The sequence below is a fragment of the Echeneis naucrates genome, chromosome 19 (genome assembly GCF_900963305.1).
Source record: "Echeneis naucrates chromosome 19, fEcheNa1.1, whole genome shotgun sequence".
In the NCBI taxonomy this organism is placed as follows: Eukaryota; Metazoa; Chordata; class Actinopteri; order Carangiformes; family Echeneidae; genus Echeneis; species Echeneis naucrates.
Genome location: NC_042529.1, coordinates 12,095,640 through 12,108,327, shown reverse-complemented (window position 1 = coordinate 12,108,327; position 12,688 = coordinate 12,095,640). Strand labels below are relative to the sequence as shown.

The following is a 12,688-nucleotide window of genomic DNA, read 5'->3' as shown; positions in this document are numbered from 1 at the left end:
GAATACAACATAACGGTTGTCATTTAAGCTGCTGCTTAAATCCATTTGCTGTGGTGAGTTTGAATTTGGATTTCTTTTTTTTCAACAGTTTAACTTGGAGGATTTACAGTGACATATCACTTTCAACTGACCTTAAATGTAAACGATGAAAATACATGTAAATAAAACGCTATTCAGCCTAATTGAACACATCTTTATTGTCAATGTATATCATCAAAGTATATCATCAGTATTGACTGCAGCATATGGATGTGAATTGCACTATGTACTGCAGGTGCTGATACTCTAAGTACATATTTATAGGAGGTCAGTTGATATCATCATGTACAATTGTATAAAAGAACATATAAATGACAACTCTTCTATAAAAGGTAATACAGGAGTCAGACATCATATTCATAAAAGGTGCAAGGAGTATCTATACAGAAAGTCTGCAGCACAAAACGAAGAATTATATGGTTCAGGATTTAATTGCTTCTAGCAAATACCGGCATCAGCATGTCATTTTCCCTCAGTCAGAGCAGTTTAACAGCTGAGATGTTTGTGTTTCTCTGGTTTATCTGTGAATTCCCGTCCCCTTTTTCTGTCCTAGTAGTGTTTTCCTGAGTGAAGACTTGACCAGAGGTGGTATTGAAGTCAAAAGGTTCAATCTATATTTCTAAACCCCGCTTCCTCTCTGTCATTAGAGGTCTGGATTTGTACTGATGTACCCTCTCATGTGAAAGTGTGTGAAATATAAAGTGAATGACAGGCTTTGCAAATACTATATTGAGTAATGGCTGTGTTTCCTCCTCAGCACCACTAACCACATTCTCTGCTATGGCCTCACTTCCTACGCCTCCTTTTTGTTTTAAGCTTTTTTGATTCATGACATTTGGAAGAAAAAAAAAAAAGAACACTCTCCCTTTTTTGTGCTGACCATCAAGTCTTTCACTCCTTTTAGATACATTCAGACACAGATTTGGATCAGAACTGGACGTCCTTGAAGTGTTATTGTATACTGGGATCAGGGTGTAGTTATGATTGTTCTGTCAGTAGAGCCAACCTCATTGACCATAAAACCATTTCAGGTGATTGATTTGATTGAAGTTGGAGAGGAATCATACATCCGATTATGTTTTTCAGTTTAACACGAAAACATCTCAAATTTTCTCAGCTCAGACTTTGATTTCATCCTCATCGTCCATGTAATTGTAGGACATTTTCTTCTTGGGCTGGCTGATGATCATCATCTCTGAATCTGCAGCCTCCATCCTGCTCTGTCCCTTTAAGAGGCTGCCACCATAATGGCGTGCCAGCACATTTGTAGCGCTCTGGAAGCGCTCACTTTCCATCCCCATTCCCAACCTCACACGTTCAGGAGATGCCATCACCACATCCGGTACTTTAACAGAGAGCCCGACTTCGTCCCGTTCAGCCTCCATCACAGTTTCCTCCTCTTCCCAGTCGGCTGCATTCGGGCTCTTCCTGCCCCCACAGTCCTCCCTCAGCAGGGAGTCCACATATGAGATTGTGGCCGAGTCCATCTCCGACTCCTCATTGGTCAGCCCACATGCTGACTCCGCCTCCTCTCCTTCCCAGGTGTGGCTATGCTCCTCAGCCTGGCTGTCAATCAGGCTGAACACCTCACTCATCAGCGATGGGCCAAGGTCAAAGGTGAAGGTGTCCAAGGAGGCGAGGGAGGGTAAGGAGTCAGAGTAAGCGGTGGTGGTGGGTTTAGGGTCTGAGGTCACAATCGTGGCGGAGCATGTGGATAAGATGGCATCAGTGGGGTCGGTCAGAGAGCCTCTGTGGATGTTGGGGGAGCAGGAGATAGGGAGGGAGATGGAAGGCTGCTGACGCTCAGAGCGGGACAGACGAGGCAGCGTGACGAAACCAGACTCCACGCCTGAGGAACAAAAAGACATCATGAAATCCAGGCCACAGAAGGTACAAATTAAAGGAGCAATACAGCATTTTGGTAAATCTGCCTCTTTCCTTTCATACCAGAGAGTTAGATGAGAGGAACAATACTGCTGTTAGTTTGTAGGGTAAGTATGAAGCTACAGCCAGGGGATGGACAGCTTAGCTTAGTTTGGAAGTGGAGGGAAAATGGTTAGCCTGGTTCAGTCCAAAGCTGTTAAAAGGGGAGAGGATCTCAGACATAAAGTACATTTCCCAAACACAATAACAATTCTTCCACACGCTGATTACATTTTTTTTTTCTTTTTTGAGATATAAACCACAGTAAGGCTGCTTGAAATCCATAAACTGCGCTTCAGCCAAAAATTATTTAAAAAACTTATTTCAAAAAATTTAAATAATGATTCCAACAGGGGGCGACGTCAGGCCAGCCAAAAAAAAAAAAAAAAAAAAAGAAACTGGTTGCTGAGTTGCTTTTCTGAACAGTGAATCATCCAACCAACCCTGCCAGATCACTTAGCAAGACACACACACACTGGGCCTTCGTGACCCATGAGTAAAGGGTAAATTACCACAGCTCTTGTCAATGCCTGTCATATGGGCCAAGAGTCAGGGGGTTTTTCATCCCAGCCAAAGAAAACAGTGTCTGATTTTACAGATTAACCCACTTCAAGAGAAAGATAAAGAAGAAATTAAATAGTTGTCCCCAAAACATTTTTTTTTTTGGATGTGAACATGGTGAATCTCTCACATACTTGCTGCGTTGCCCTCTCATATCCATATAAAAACCCTAACTTCACCACAAAAGGATACTAGCCAGACTAAACACACAAGCAAATATAGTTTGCTTGGCTTATACCACACAATTAACTCAAAATGTTATAGATTTTGCTTGTAAAGTGAATAAGTTGCGATTTTCAGTTCAAAAACGGCAAAGTTTTATCAATTAGAATTGTTTATGTTGTATTGACATTCAGCAAATCTCTCTCACACACACACACACAGGGGAATCAGATTGTATGAGTAGTGTTAATGCGGGTCTTTCAAACAGCCTCTCAGACAGCTTGTTGCCAGTCCTGTCTGGGTCTCTGTGTGTTATCAGTGTGAGCGGTGCTGATTGTGAGCCGAGGTGTTTCATAAAGCCATCTGAGGCAAAATGGTCTCTGCATTACCGAGTGTCCTTCAAGCTCCACCAAACGCTTGCCAGTTCTCTGCACTTCCCAGCTAACACTGGTTAACTAATTTGACCTTTGTCCATGCATTTCATTTTCTTGTGGCTTTCCAAATAATGAAAAATACATATTTGGACTACTTTGGGATTTGGTGATGTACTTTGCGTAATCCTTAAATATATGGTGAAAGAAGAAATGACATCATGCAATATGACTATTTCAGGATTCCAAAACACTGATGATGAAGTTTCTCAGAAGCAGAAGCACAAATGTGTCAACAAAAGGTAGGAGTGGATCAAAAAGTCAACAGAAACACAAACAGAAGCCAGCAGACAGTATAAGCCACGTTAAAGTTTTGTGTAACCCCATTCATTATACACACAGCCATTTGAGCCATTGTTGATGTGAAAATATGGATTATTGCTGCTTAAAAAGATATTTCTTTACTCACTGTAAGAGCTCTTCTTTTCGTCTGGTGTACTCCGAGAACTAGGGAAGAGCACTTTGGTGGTGGGACTCCCATTAGACAAATCCACATCCAACCTGGGGAGGGAGATGGCGTTTTTGATGATGGGAGAAATGACAGGGGGCGGCGGTGACAGATCCTTGGATCCCCCTCTGGGTCGGTTGTCAGAGCCCCTCCTGATTTGACGGAGCGTCCTGGAGAAGAACGCTCCAATCTTGTTGTCAGGGGTGGACAAAGAATCTGTTTCCCTGTTGTTCCCGTTGGCTGTCCCGCCATGGTTGCTGAGGAAAGAGGTGTCCCCGAACACATCGCCCCCACGACCAACATGCATTGTGTGGCGGAAGTCACCCAGAGGGGGGCTGATCATGTCCACTGTCAGGTCACTTTTAAAACGCCGCTTGCTGTGGGAGTGTGACACCAGACCCTTCAGGCCTGACAACTTTTCTTGAAGATTCATGGTCACAGGAGGCCAATGGGTTAATACTTCTTAAAAATCAAAGTGAAACAATATCTTGAACTGCCTTTAATCCGACCGAAAGGCTGGGCGTAATTCAAGATTAATTTTCTTCTTTCTGATTTATATAAAAGTCATGGACGTCCCAGTTGTCCGAAGTACAGCAACCTAAAAAATAGCTTGGAAAGGCTATTCCAAGATCTTGAAACCATGTAATTTCTAAAGCTGAAAAGTTGAACTCCAGGCCTGCAGCACCAAATAGTTCACTGCAAAATTATCTTTGTTTATCATGAGGAGGCCAAACTGTGTCCCACTCTTTGTAGCTTGTTGATGTGCATAGCCGGCAGAATTAAACAGACATAAATTGAGGAGAACACTATGCAGTTGTGTTCCTGGAGGGAGCCGGGCCAGTTGGAGTGTGGTCAGGTTGCCTGGCTTACTTTGGGCTTTGGATTTGTCGACATCAGCTCAGAAATAGGTCCAGCTGCAAACAGTTCTGCGGTTGCACCATGGAACCATCTATTGAGAGTAAAAAGAGGAAAAAAACATCTATCTTTAAAATGTAGGCAGGGATGTATTTGATTTTGAAGGATGTCGACAGAAATACTTGACATTTACAGTTTATTCTGTGGAAGTTGTCTTCCTACTCTGAATTCTGTCTGTAGTTGTAAAGCAGCTTCGCTGCATTTTGGGCAGATCTGTCTTTCCATGGGTTTTTCAGATTTCACGTTCCAAACGTCCGCTGGTCTGGAACCATCTAAATTTAGACCACAGTCACGCCTCTGTGCAACAAACCAACGTCTGCTTCTTATCCATGAAATAGGTGAGCTTTAGGGGGATTCCTGCCTCCATTTTTATGCCGCTTTGTCTGTCTTTGAACGTGACGTTCATTTTACATTTCACTGAAAAGACTCATCAGGATTTTAAAGGGCAGCAGCAGTTCTCATTCAGCTGGGTTCCGGCTTGTTTATAAACAGGCGAAGTATGCTGAGCAAGATAGGAAGCGATAATAAAGAAGTCCCGATAAGAAAAACTCTGCTGCTGTTGGACTGCCAGCGTATGACCGGAAACTTCTGAGCAGAAGGTTGAAAAATGTGGAATAGTACCAATTAAAGAAATAAAATGTTTTACAATGTGCTTTAACAGTTTTCCAAGAGTTTTGAAGTTAAGATTATGTTCAACCTCTGGGGCTATTATTGTGTAAATTCTTACTAATTTACAACATATTTCGTATTGACTAGTAGTAGTATCACAATCGATATTGTGTATACTGTTATATATTTTCTGCCTTTTGTTGGTTTGGGTGCTTCAAACCACCACAAGAATGCAATGAAGGCGGAGGAAAAACTGGCCCTTTGTCAGGTGTTGTTCTTTGCCAGCAGAGTAATGGATATCCAACTCTAAAATATTTTGACAGCATAAAGCAGCTCCGACAAGGACCTCTGGTTCTCTTTAAAAGCCCTCCACAGCAGCTAAATGTCGGCGGGCTTCCCACGCATGCAAAGCCCTGGTCTGGCTTCATTAATGACCTGCTTTGGTTCACGACATGGAGATTGCGTCAGGTCCAAGGCAGCCCTTCTAATTTGCTGCTGACCGCAGGCCCAGGCCCTCCTCTCCACTTCCCCGGCTGGCGTTTTAAGAGGGGCATCTGGGAGCGGAGAGGGAGGAAACACGCCACATACCAGCGCTGAGCAGAGCCACACCGAGGCTCATAGAGAGCCGCAAGGGACCAGTATACCGAGGTGTGATGTCGAATCTGAGACGACGTGAGTCTGCAGGGATCGTGTGCACGTTCCCATGAACTGCTCTGAGACAACAGGCCACCCCTCTGATTAAACTATTAGGAGTAGCTGTGGTCACACACACTAAGGCTCTCTTGCTCTTCCAAATAAGGGAAAAAACTTTGTCTTGCCATATCAATGTTGAACAAAAAAAATCATCAATCTGATTGTTACAGGGATACTTAATTATTGTGCTTCCAGAAAGATCTGCTACTCCGTCTCTGCCTGTAATCCTGTTAAAGACCTTTGACCACAGCTCAGAGGGGGTTGCTCTCCCTGACTCTTTTCATGTACTTGGACCTTCGGGGAAAAGCTTCGTTCACATATGTGCCTATAAAGTGGAACTATGTCCATCTTTGCACTTGTACTTGTGTTTTCTACATTACAAAGGTATCAATGAAACGACCTGAAAAGAAGCATGACATTACAGAAAGTCTTAGTAGGACTTGTAACCCTATAATCTCCTGTTGAGAGGTCCTCCCACAGACATACCCTGAACGATCTTCTAATCCTTCATCTTCTTCATTACCCCGATAAGGCACCTTCCCAGCCTGGTAAGATAGTCCCCTGGTCCTGAATGCTGTAGAGGGGAAACAAAATATAAAGTGAGCTTTTGAGGGGAAGAGTGAAATAAAGAAGTGTAAAAAGGGACAATGGTGAACTTGAGCAGGATGTCGTGTAGAGAAATGCAAGAAAAGGTCAGACGAATGAAGAATGGTTGAAATGAAAACTGAGACAGAGAGGAGTTGAGTTTCAATTTGAAAAAAAAAAGTAAGTAAGTATTCAGATTGGTCATCTGTGATATTTAGTCTCGTAGACTCCTGCACTATTTTGGCGATAGCTGCTTTTACCTCACTTTTTAACGTCTCAGCTTTTTCAAATATCTCATAATTGGAGGAAAAATCTAAATCAAGCGCTTTCTTTTGGGACCAGAAGTACATTTATTAGGCCCTGATGGATTATAACAGACAGTGACACTGATATCTCAATGTGTGCGGCTCTGTCGCTGGGCCAGACTCAGCGAGTGTTGATGGAAAACCTGGTTTCTCTTTGAGTTTCTAATGAAAATTAAAATCATTACTCCATTAAACCCATATGTTTGGTTCAGCTTTTAGTTTCAATTTTAAGTTGCTTTCTTTGGTTTGGTTGCCATTTAGGGGGGTTTGGCACATTCATACATCATAGACAGGCTCAATAAAATATTTCCATGTCACTATGAGGGGTATTTGCCTAAGGTGGCTTTGCTGGATATAAACCAGAGTAACCACAGTTTAATAGGAGCAGTGTGTGTTGTCTGCTGCATGTGTATGTGTGTGTGTGCACGTGTGCAAAAACATTCCTGAGCAAACCATTGGTCGGTGGAGTCTTTCTCTCTATTATGACCATCAAACATCCTTCTTCTCAACCTCAGTGCTGATTGAAACCATGTTTGGGTCTGAATCTCCATTTTTTCTTTCATTTTCTCTTCTCTCTCCTCCAGTTCCTACCCTTTTCATTTCTTGCCTATTGTTGCCTACAAATATTCATTTTCCTCTAATAGATTTTCCTTCTTTTGCCTTTTTCCATCTCTTAATATTTGTTCTTTATCCTTGTTTCTTTCCCCATTTCTCTTCCATTCCATTTCTCCATCTCTTATCATCATTTTCCCTTTTTCTATTTCTGTCTATGTTTTCTTTCCCTCAATTGCTTTCCACTTCTTTCCCTTTTAATGTCTTTCCTCTGTTTCTTTTTGAATGTCTTGACTGACTTGAGAAGACTGAAACAGCTTGACTGCAACAGCTGCTAGGGCCCACACACACACACAAACACATAATCTCTACTTTTGATGACTTGAACTCAAAAATGTTTACTGTGCTATACTTAGTCTGTAGTTAAATCAGCAACAGACTTTGTGTTTCATCACAGTCCTTCCCCTCCCATCGCTCCTCTAATGTCCTTCACTCAATAACCCCGCTAACCAGGTGAACAAACATACAAGATAAGGCCACATTTTTTGGCTCACCCTTTGACTTTCAATTACGTTCCTATTTTCACCATCCACACTCTGTCCCAATCCAAGTAAAACACTGTTACACTTCCTCCTTATCCAAGAAAACAGTTTCATGCTTTAGCAAATATCCATACTCTTCCAATCCTCTACTTCCTGCATCTGCTAAAAGCCAACAGTTTAAATTTGCCCTCTTTCTTGCCTCTCTCCTTTCTTTTACGGCTTTTTCTGTGCACAAACATAAACTTCCTTCCTTTCTCTTCAATCCCCCCTCCCGGTCTCAGTTTATTTGATTTTTCCCAAGGTACAAGTGTGTAAAGCACATTATTAAATGGTCAGTTTACCTGTTAAACACACACGGAGAGGCTCATAGTAAAAGCTGGTTTTATCTTAACATATATTTGTTAGGTTTGTTTATATGTCAATCAAAAAAATTGCACATTTAAAAAAATAAATTCTAAAGCAACCTAGAGACAGCATCATCAGTTTGTCCACCAGAGGGCGCTGACTTTTATCAAGATGATATTGCTTCTGTTGGCTAAAACAACAACTGTTGCTAACAGGTGTAGCTAGCTGGAGTTAAACTAACATTGAAATAATAATATTTTTTTTTTTAGTTTTTAGCATCTGGAATAATGTCAGGTACTGAAAAAGGACTTCATTTAAGTTTGACCTCACACAGCCATCCTTGTAACATCAGGTACCAAAATTTCAAATGTCAAGTTAACATAAAAAAAAAGACGTAAAAGTTATAAAATACTGACATTCTGGGCTTAATCCACTGTCACAATGTGAACTAGCCAATGTTGGACATTGATGTCAATGTTATTGGATTCAAGCGTCTTTCTGACATCACAATGAAATTCAGTTCCTCCCAGATGTGTCAAGTTTCACATCTAGGTTTCACACGATGTAGTTCCAGGGAAAACAAGGAAAGGTGGGAATACCCAGATCTGGGGGAATTTTACAGCTCTTCCATTCAGTGGCCTTCTGAAATGTTCACATATAGTCACATTTTTGACGGCAGCTGATTAAAGCAACGGCCTTATATCCATCACACACATCTATGTTTAAAACAGAAAAATCACGGCTTGGTTCACCTAAGAAGTCCGCTACATGTGTTTTTGGAAATATCTAAAGTTATTATTTTCAACTATATACATACTTTGGAGGTTTAGTCGTGGATTTAGGCGTCATAGATCTGGCTTGTTTGCACAGCAGCAATCTGCCTGCTGACTACATGAACCGCTGGTTGCTGACCGGTAATTGATGAGTCCAGTCTCTTAAAACTGCGTATATTCCAGATGGATGAGTTGTCAAATGAGCCATTTAATGATGACAGACCATGACGGAGCACTTTTCAGCATGTGTGGCCCAAAAAAAAAACCCCAAAACAAAACAAAACCAGAGAACCGTTTGGTGTGAAAATAAATAAAGCAGCTGGATTCACAGCTCACACCTCTGCATCTGACCCTTTCCTGGTTGGTTGCGTCAATGACACCTAAAGGTCACAAAGGGTCACCCTTAAAGGAATGTATAACTCAGGTTAAAAAAAAAAAAGGTCAAAGAATAGAGAGGAAAACAAAGTGAACCTTTGTACTTTTTGACTTAATTCAGTACTTCCAAATAAACTGTATCAGTAGTGTAAATCATAAGAGGGGGACGAACAGGAAACATATTACACACGTGTTAATCATCTGCTGCTGAGCTGAGTGCATGCAGGAGGCCAACATGGAGACATCAAAGCATGTACTCAAGAAGGATATACTGTGCGTCTACTCAAGGAGAAGCTACGCAGGATGACAAAGTCTCTAACCAAACAAAGCCACACTAAGAAAGGTTGGATCCAGGTCTGGATACGTTGCAGATCCAGCCCTGCACATTGTTTTTTGGATTCTGTGTTATTATCACTGAAGCATGCTGAAAATGTATTGATCCCCACTGTGCATGTTTGTTTATCAGCGAGGACTAGCCGGCCAACAAACTCTTCTGCTAGTGTGTGTGTGTGTGTGTGTGTGTGTGTGTGTGTGTGTGTGTGTGTGTGTGTGCGTGTGCGCGTGTGTGCGCGTGTGTGTGTGTGCATGTCGTTTTTCTCATGGTGACCTCCCTCCCAGCTCACTGGCGGGTTGCGGGGGTCAAAAGGGCACTCCCCCAACTTGTAATGAGTCCAACACTCTGCTGCCTGTTTGTCTCCACAATTGAAACACTTCAAGGCCACCAACTTCAACTTCACCGTGTCACATTGCAGTGAATCGCGGCACGTCCCAGTGTGTGTGAGTGACATGTATGAAAATTGATGGGTTATGTCATGTAACTGCTGTAATTACAAGGCAGAGTGATAAAAATCAAGGCTCTGCCAGAGCTTACTCTGACCAGAGTTGCAGCGGGGAAATAGTAATGATATACTGCTGCCTCTACTGCTGAATATAAATACGCTGCAGAGCAGATTAAGTTTCATGTCAGTGGATCTGAGAAAAGACTCACAACACTGAAACAACTTTCACAGGCAACCTCATACAGTTTGATCCCCGAGGCAATGTCTGATAACAGCGAGGGTTCAGTCAGCACACGGGTCTTAATGCTTTTACCTTATCTGAAAAATTTGCTTTATTTCTTTCCAGAGCAGCAGACTTTTGTTCCCAGTGACTCATGAATTTCGTTGCACTTTAACGGAAAAAGCAACAATGCAGTTATCACCAACCCCCTGATATGCAACTGACTGTTATATTAACAATCATTAGACTAGTTATTTTATGTTAGTTAGGTTCTGTTATCCCCAAACAAGAGCAGGATAAAAACACTCGTATCTATCTAAATACACGTCAAGTGAATATTATGGGATCTATAGGAGATGAAATCACACGTCACACATACAATCTTGAACTTCTCCAAAGCCTGACTCAAATCTCTGTGACCGCATGCAAAGGTCCCAGGTGAAGACCAGAGACAATAAAAACTTCAGCGCTTCTAAATGAAAATTCACCCAAAAGCTGGTGATGAATAAATGAACTCACGAAGACAAGTCCTCCGGCGTAATAACGTCTCGGGGGCTGGTGTGGTCCGAGCGAGCCGCTGGTGCCGCCGCACTGGCCCGCTGGTGCGCCGGGTGTGCGGAGCGGCGCAGCGCGGAGGATGAGGAAGGGGGCGGGACGTAGATCAGATGGCAGCGGGTCCGCCGGAGGAGCACACCGGGGGTTCCCGCAGCTGCTCCCCGGCCAAGCGGCCCGTCGGCACCGCGCGAAGCAACAAGCAAACAAGTCAACAAGTAAACAAGCAATGCAGGCGGAGCCGGAGCAGAGGGCGCTGTGAGGAGCTGCACTCAGGGACGATCACAGGGTCCAAATGAGCGCATCATCATTTAGGTGGTTCCTTTTCAGTGAAGTCAGGCCTGATCCATCAGCTGAGCATCTGATGACCTTTACCGGGAAACACAGAGTTATGAAACTGTGTCATGTCTCAGTGTATCAGTTTAAAAAACACTCTGTTGTAATGCTTAAACTCACCCAGAGGAAACTTAGTCCACACTACTCATATTCAAATGTCTGAAGCTGGAGGGTTTCAATCAGCCTTCGGTTAGATCAGCTCAGCATTAGGCCTGGAAACAGGACAGAGACAGCCTGGCTCAATCTGCTCCCCATTACTCATAAACACATTACACCTCGCTTGTTTAATGTCTTTGGATGCTGGTTGGAATTTTTTATATTTCAATTTTCTATCTTAAGTAAGAGCTAATTGTACGGCTCTTTCTTCAGAGAAAAGTCAAATAATAACTGACCCATTAGTTTTCTTTCTGCTTGCATTTAAATTGAAGTTCAATGTCATCCCCTAGCTGTCGGTACTCATAAAGGTGGTCTGTTGATATGTACTGTGTTTTTTTTTGTGTTATCGATCACTCAAAGCATTTTACATACATTCACAACAGAGTGCTTTTTTCTACATACACAGCCTGGGCAGCCTGGGGTTCACTCTTTGCCAACCTGCTGATGAGTGAACAATCAAGTCCACCTCCTGGGCTCTCAGTCCTGAGCCACACAGCACCATCTGTTAAAATCTCTTAAGAGCCCAAATTTTCATTATGATGGAAAAATTGGCAGTTTTGTATGTCTGTAATGTTTCCATGTCGTTGTTTGAAAATATTTTGAGCGGATATCAATCAGAACAGCTTAAACCTTGTTGAGAATGAATCGTTCCTTAACAGGCTGCTGCAAAACTTCATCCAACACTCAAGTAAACAACAGCCATCGGAGGTGTAAGCCCGTAAAGCGCACATGTCAACGGTCCCAGGCTGACCTGTCCAACAGGAAGCAGAGCCTTATCAATAGGAGCAGAAGCATCCTCGCCCCGTCCTCAAAGGCTCAAAAGGCTCGTAACAGGCCAGGCTGGCGTTGAGGCTCAGAGGTGGTTTGTTGGTCTGGCAGTATTCACCACAGCTGATGACACTACACCAGCATGCCACACTTCTCTGCTGCTCCCACACCCCTAGTGACACAAACCGACACACACACACACACACACACACAAACAGCCACTCACCACGATCCTCACACCCAAACACACATAGACAGGGGGAAGAAAACAGAGTCACACACAATCCGGAAAGCCACCATCGTCCATTGTTTTAGGCAACACCCTTCCTCTTTTTTTACAAGCTTAAGTTATCCTGTTATTACGTGTGTCGTTAAAGAAAGGTGAACTATGGTTTGAAAAACCTATATTGCATTTTTAATATATATGTATGAATAGCAATAACTTCCCTTTGATTGGCTCCAGTTACCAAGAGATTTGTCTTGCTCTGCAGCACCTGCGGTTCAGATAAAAGATTTACTTGTTGGCAAATCAGGATGCAATATTCCAAAATCCCAAACTATTTCAACTGAGATTTCCAATGTGGCCTTGATTATAAATCAGGTCTAGGTATTATGTCTC

At 42.7% G+C, this 12,688-nt stretch overlaps 1 protein-coding gene across 1 annotated transcript; it reads right to left on the bottom strand.

The window, feature by feature from the left end:
• Positions 1–177: 177 nt before the first annotated feature.
• Positions 178–11,298, bottom strand: cdc42ep1a (CDC42 effector protein (Rho GTPase binding) 1a). The gene is made up of 5 exons (XM_029527380.1): positions 11,266–11,298; positions 10,777–11,178; positions 6,268–6,355; positions 3,526–4,513; positions 178–1,888 (listed from the first exon to the last, which is right to left on the bottom strand). Exons 4-5 carry the CDS (start codon positions 3,995–3,997, stop codon positions 1,158–1,160), a joined length of 1,203 nt encoding a protein of 400 aa, XP_029383240.1. The 5' UTR covers positions 3,998–4,513; positions 6,268–6,355; positions 10,777–11,178; positions 11,266–11,298; the 3' UTR covers positions 178–1,157.
• Positions 11,299–12,688: the final 1,390 nt, after the last annotated feature.

Coding starts and splice junctions, on each gene's coding strand:
- cdc42ep1a (XM_029527380.1), bottom strand. CDS start 3,997: ATGAATCTTCAAGAAAAGTTGTCAGGCCTGAAGGGTCTGGTGTCACAC. Junction 1,889..3,525: donor CGAAAAGAAGAGCTCTTACA/GTGAGTAAAGAA, acceptor TTTGTTCCTCAG/GCGTGGAGTCTGGTTTCGTC.